The sequence below is a fragment of the Alexandromys fortis genome, unplaced genomic scaffold, assembly GCF_014885135.2.
Source record: "Alexandromys fortis isolate MF-2015 unplaced genomic scaffold, M_Fortis_MF-2015_v1.1 scaffold_50, whole genome shotgun sequence".
In the NCBI taxonomy this organism is placed as follows: domain Eukaryota; kingdom Metazoa; phylum Chordata; class Mammalia; order Rodentia; family Cricetidae; genus Alexandromys; species Alexandromys fortis.
In genome coordinates this window covers 4,109,363-4,115,942 of record NW_026067932.1, presented here as the reverse complement: position 1 = coordinate 4,115,942, position 6,580 = coordinate 4,109,363, and the positions used below count along the sequence as shown (strand labels likewise).

At 43.4% G+C, this 6,580-nt stretch overlaps 1 protein-coding gene across 1 annotated transcript in view; it reads right to left on the bottom strand.

Annotated features, from left to right (window-relative positions):
• Positions 1-6,580, bottom strand: part of Cfap54 (cilia and flagella associated protein 54) — a 251,916-nt gene that overhangs the window by 164,536 nt on the left and 80,800 nt on the right. Inside the window, exon 27 of the mRNA XM_050145787.1 lies at positions 168-293. Within this exon, the coding sequence (XP_050001744.1) occupies positions 168-293 (126 nt within the window). The remainder of the gene's footprint in view (positions 1-167; positions 294-6,580) is intronic.

The following is a 6,580-nucleotide window of genomic DNA, read 5'->3' as shown; positions in this document are numbered from 1 at the left end:
GCCCAGCAAAAACAATATTTTTAAATTAAAGAACTTGTTAATGAAATTACTTTCTGTGACATAAAGATGACAAATTGATCAATTTCGGATATGTGTGAGGACAGTGAGTGAAACACCCAAATGCATGAAAAGGAGGGAGAAACAAACAAAACAATCAAACACCTTACCTCCTCTCCAGTCTCGTCCTGCTCATTACCAAACAGAGATTTGCACCCAGTTGTGATGTCCAATGTCTTTTTCCCGTAATTTATGATCGCTATTGCCAGGTCATATTCCTTCCAGGAACGTAGAATCTAATTAAAAGTAAGTATTAATTATCTCTGTTTCCAAATGCAACACATAGTCGTTCATAAATTCAAATTCCCCCAAGTCTCATGGGTCTAACAACACCTCACAGTTGTTGAGGCAACTGGAAACTTACCTCCAATCACATTTCTCAAGAATTAAAGTTATACGACTCTACTCTTCTTTCAATAAAGGACTAATAGCAGCTTCTTATCAAATGTGCATTTCCTATCTCGCAGGGCTGTCCAGCTTTCTGCTTTATGATACACAACTCTGCTATTGGGAAACTACCACTTTTAAAGCCACATTGAAACAATCGTTCCCTGCGGTCATATCCAAAGCCCCTTTTGAGTGTTTTGTTGCTTATTTCTGTTTTGTTTTGTTTTGCTTGTCTGGTTTTTAAGACACAATCTCATGTATCCCAGGCTGATATCAAACTCACTATGTAACTGAGGATGGTCTAGAACTCAGATGCTCCTGTCTTCACCCACAAAGTGCTGGGATTATAGATGACCAGCATGTAACACCATGCCCACTTTATCGCAAGTTGCTTCCTCTGAGTAAGGCACAGTTCCTGATCACATGATGTCTTGAGGGAGGAGGGAAGCCCAAGGGCATTTTAGTAGAGGGTTGGGCAGATTCTCTGCAAACCTAACATTCTCTGCATACACCCTGTCCTCCTCATTCACACTGACCAAGGCCAGGGTTGCTCTGCCCTCTCCAGTCTGGCCCTTGTCCACTTCTCAAGAGTAATCTCCCACCGTCATCTTGATGAACCAAGCAGAATCCAGGCACCACAATGGTCCAGAGCCGGACCTCGCATCTCTCTATGGCTGAGTCTTTTTCTGATGTACCTGCCGTCTCTTATCTGTACAGCTCGGGCCACCTTATTCAAATCCTGGCTCTACTATCAACCCTAAGAAGATTCCACGGCCAGTTATCTGATTTGCTAGGTCCCACTGTGGTGACTCAATGAAAGGAAGGGAACATTCATGGTGAGCCCCCAGAGGAGTAACAGAAATATAGACATGCTTGCATGCATGTGATATATGTAGAGACATTTTGCTGAAATGTTTCTTTTTTCAGATCTAGGATCACTGCTACTTCTCCATACACTCCTCATGTATGGAGAAGGGATCAGATAGTGAATGGTTACCTGAACTACTAAGACCCATCTAGTGCTAAGGAGGAGCAATGTTTCTGTGGAGCCAGGACGATGTATTCCAAAAGAGCAATGTCACCAAGAATGGTGACAGGGTGAGGCAAGGTGTTGAATGTCCAGTACAACAATCCAGTATCTCCTCTCTCTCTCTCTCTCTCTCTCTCTCTCTCTCTCTCTCTCTCCACCTCTCTATCACTTTCTGCCTTCTGATTCACCCCCTGCTGCAGGTCTCCCCGCCTTCAAATCCCTAGCTGTCATGCAGCCGGACTCATTTCTCTAAAACTCAGGTCACATTTTGTCACCCTAGGTTTGAAACCCCTGAAAGTCTCCTGACGGATCTCAGACAATGACTGTTCAAGCACCACCTGCTCAGTGCTCCACTGTTAAAGGAACCCTATTTTCTCATTGACTCTTCTCTGGGTCCACCAATGCCAAGGATCCTGCATCCACCATGCATTTTCCCATCCTGGCAGTGGCCTTTAACTTTGCTTATAATTCCTTGCCATAAAAATGTTCCAACTGCAACTAGTTATATTTTCCGCTATGTGCCGCCCCCATTGCTGAGGAAGGTGACCCCTGACTCCAAGCCACACAGACATCCTTGGATCAGCTGAACGTTATTAAGCTGTGAGGTAGGGCTCTGGCTTTACTTCAGATGCAGTTAGTTATACCAGGGTCCCCCACACTGAAAACCATAATTATAGATCAAAGTCTCCATGGTCAGTCAAATTGCTACCTTTGTAACACACTCATCTCTTCCGGAGACGTGGGCTGAACCCTCTAATCTATTCCACTGATCGATTTGCCCACAATGCGTTAACACCATTTTTACTAAGGCGGCTTGGTAGTGAGCTTTAATTTCTATTGGGACCCTTTAAATGATTCTAGAGAAAGCCCGCGGGAATTGTGATTAAAAGTGCATTAAATTTAAGCGTCATTTTAAGGAAGGATTTATACTTCTGCTGCAGTATATCTTCGCGTGTAGGAACTTGGTGTGGCCTGCCATATGCTCAGGTTTTAATGCGCGTCCTTGGTAAGATTTCAGCTCCTTTATGCAGGTTCTCTGACATGTGGCTGAGATTTAAATAGCACAGTCTGCCCTCTCCATTTCTGATGATTTCTGACATAAAATAAAACTGTCACTCATATCTGCTTAATATACACCCCCACTTTTTATAGTCTGCATATAATTCTAATTATTCCTTACAAGATGTTTGAGACACTACAATTATGAATAAGTCGCATTTTCCCTTTCTACAGTTATGAAAGGATTTCAAAGCCATGTCTACTGCACAAGAGGGAAGCTCCGGAAATAAGACTGTTAAGCATCGGCACCTCCTTCCTGGGCCTGGTTTTTAAGGAAATGGCTTCAGAAATTTGCCATTTAGTATGATATTTGCTTTCAAATTTGGGTAAATGTCCTTATCGCTATTCAGCGGCTTCCTCTCATTCCAGACTCACTGGCAATTTTATTAGGAAAGGTTGCTAAGTGTGATCCAATGTCGTTGTGGCATTTTCCACGCTATCTTATTTTTCTTCAATTTGCTGTTATAAAAAAAAATCAAGCTTTAAGTCAGACTCTTGCCCTCGTTGTGCTGTGAGGAATCAACTAGAAAGAAGACTTCATCTTTCATGCTTGGCAGCGAGCCTGTCCTGAGACTGGCGAATGGACCTGAAACCTTCTGATGGCAGGGAAGGTCAACCCAAAGGAGCCAAAGACAGTGTGTGGGGCAGCCCTTGTTCCTGCTTAATGTCTGTGGTTGTGAACTCTGCCTTTTCTGGGGTGGAAATCATCATCTCCTTCCTTTCTTTTTGTTTGTATTTGCCCATTACCGTTGCCTGCTTCATTTTAGATGTCTTTCTTGAAATAATACCCATATTAGAACCTGCATTCCTACCCCTCCTGGGAGCCTGTCTTCTAAGGTCATCTACGCTTTGTAAAGTGGTGAATACTTGTTTTATCACTCCCATCTTTAAAGTGAGCACACTTCCTTGCTTCTTATCCTCCCTGTCCAAATTTCTTGTTCTTGGCTTCTCTCTCCTCTCTCTCTCTCTCTCTCTCTCTCTCTCTCTCTCTCTCTCTCTCTCCCTCCTCACTTCATTCCTTTTGCTCCTTCTACACTAAGAAGTCCCACTGACTGTAAAGTTCTGCTCACAGTGAAAATGAAAAAAAAAAATGAAATTTATGCCCTGGCAATGCTGCAGCATGCATGGGCAGCCCATATATGGCGGTTCTGTTGAACTTGTCCACATTGGATTTCATGGTCTAAGGTGATGAGGATGATGACTGACCAGGTCTCTCCCTCAAGAGGTCATCAGATCTCATTGCAGATGGTTGTGAGCCACAATGTGTTTGCTGAAAATTGAACTCAGAACCTTTGGAAGAGCAGGCAGTGCTCTTAACCACTGAGCCATCTCTCCAGCCCTTGGCCCATAGCGAGCCATCACCAAATCATCTTTAAACAGGTGTGTGTGTCCTGCCAGAGAAAACGGTAGTCTTAAGCTACACGCATTTTGTGTAGCAATCATAATTTTGCAACCATAGTCCAAGAACTGGCCTGTTAACATTCTCTCCCCCTCCTCGGGTACAATGGAAGTTTTAGTTCTGGGTTGCTAATAAGTTTGTCTTTTAAGGATGACTTTTGTCTTTCAAGAAACCCTACTTGGCATTTACATTACAAAGTCCAGATCATATCCTTATCATCTATTTATTTTTAATGATACATATATTGAGAGAGTCATTGTTCCTGCTGTTCCTCTCTTTTTGTCTCCCTCTATCTCGGGACTTCTGCTTGGAATCAATTGTCACTTGATAAAGCGTTTCCTCAAGTGTTCTCCTCAGATAAGCACATGGGTACAATGGTCTGTGAACACTTGTATTTTGAAAGTGTTTATTTTCGCCTGAATAAATGACTGGCATCTTCCTTCGTTATTAGTTCTGGGACTTCAGGTTTTATACTTCAAACTCCATCTCCGTGTTTTAACTTCTAGTGTTGCTAAGTCTGGAGCCACTGATTCTCCTTGCATTGCAAGGAAGCTGCTCTCCATTACTCAAGACTTTAAGGCTTGTCTTTAACCATCGACTTCAAACATGTCACCAACATCTCTCTACATAAGAATTCCTACCTTAATCCTGCCTGGGACTCGGGGAGCCTGTTACTGCTCCATCTATTTCTTTCTCAAACCCAGACTCTTGGTCTTTTCACGCTGTGGCTTCTGGATCTGCCCTTTGAATATATTTACCATTTCTGACCAGTTCTACATGGGGGTGTTCTCAGATTTAACTCATATTCTACCGCTTCTGTGATCTTTATCAAATCTGCTTGTCACAGAAGCTTGGCGTCTTGTATCATTTACTTAATTGATTGGTTGGTTTTGTATCATCTGATTGCTCTCTTTAACGTTTTCTTTGCCTCCTTGGTCCCAACTCATCTCTGGTCTTTTCCAACATAGTGAAGAGTAAGTTACACAAATAATTACATGCTCAGATTAATCTTCTTTCATTTCTACTTTCTCCTTTAAAAATAACAATCTAATTTCTAGTTTTCCTTCATTCCAACTAAGATGAAACTGGCCATGGATCTCTAAGTGTATTTACTCCCATGTTCGGCCTGCTCTCTGGGGCCTTCCAGTCTAAAGAAAGCCAAGACCATAAATCCATTAATGTCCCTCCCTTGACTGATTTTCTTTTCACTTACGCCATTTAAAGCTTCACAGAATTACTCGTGTGTGTGTGTGTGTGTGTGTGTGTGTGTGTGTACTAAAGCTTTTAAGCTCATGAGACAGAACTGGGTTGTTAGCTTAATTACTTAATTCTTTAATGAATGCCACAGGTAAGTTTGTCTCTGGACCCAACGATCTGGCCTGAAATCCAACCAAATCAGACATTATTTCACCTGTGTGGCTCAGTGGTCACTTGAGTTTGTACCTCTTGCTTAAAGGATATCCAGATCTCAAGTTAATTCTGCAGTCTTTTCTTCTGCCTTTCCACAGCCTGTGTGTGTGTCCTGGCCCACTATTTACTACCCAAGCTAGTATCACCCATGAAGCTTCAGCTCTGTGGGCATACACCAACTTCCCAAAATGGAACCTGACAGACAGGTAATCTGTGAGCAGCTGTTGAATGAAAACGGTCTATCTTCTTCCTACACTTTGTCTGTGTCCATGCTCAGCTCCTATCTGCAGATTCACCACTGCCATCCTCAGCTCCTATCCGCAGATTCACCACTACCATCCTCGGTTCCTCTCTGCAGATTCGCCACTGCCATCCTCAGCTCCTATCTGCAGATTCACCACCGCCATCCTCAGCTCCTATCCGCAGATTCGCCACTGCCATCATGTTCTAGATTTGCCTTTTCACTTGGCCTCAGGGTTTGGCACACCTGCCCACTATGTAGCACTAGTCACCTTGGAACGCACCCTGTCCGCACCCACTGTGTAGAACTCACAGAGATCCACCCCCCCACCCTCTCCCGCCTCCCAAGTGCTGAGATTAAAGGCATGGTCACCACGCCCAGCTATTGTTTGTCTTTGCAGACCTAAGTTCCACTGCCTTAGCCCAAACTCTGGCCTTGACAGTTGAGGCTTCCTGTGGGCTCCATCCCTCTTGACCACAGCCTGACAAGTTGATATACAGACTGCACTCAGCTTAGGAAATGTGTCAGCAGCCTTCTCAGGGTTTGGAACACATGTCCTGTGTGACTGTGTATAATGCCAGACGATGTCCAAACGCTATTTCAATGACAACAAGGTTGAGTTTGTTCAGTAGCGGTTAGTTGCCATCCTGTAATCTGCAGGCTCCATTTTTGCTTTCCACCTAAGAAAAATGGCTTTGGGGATGCTATTTTTTTTTTCTGCATTACCAGTCATTGCAGGTGCCCCCTGAAACCAGAAGAGGGCATTGCATACTGGGAAGCAGGAGTTAGCCAAGGGTGCTAGGAAACAAACTTGGGTCCTCAGCAAGAGCAGGAAGAACTTGCCTTCTCTGAGCTCTGTCTCTGGCCCTGGGGGTGCTGATATTCTAATGCATTCCCAACTATGGTGATTAAATGAGGTTTGACTTTCTCAGTACCAATCCTAAGTTTTGTTTTGGGTTGGTTTTTTTTTTTTTTTTTTTTTTTTTTTTGTTTTGTT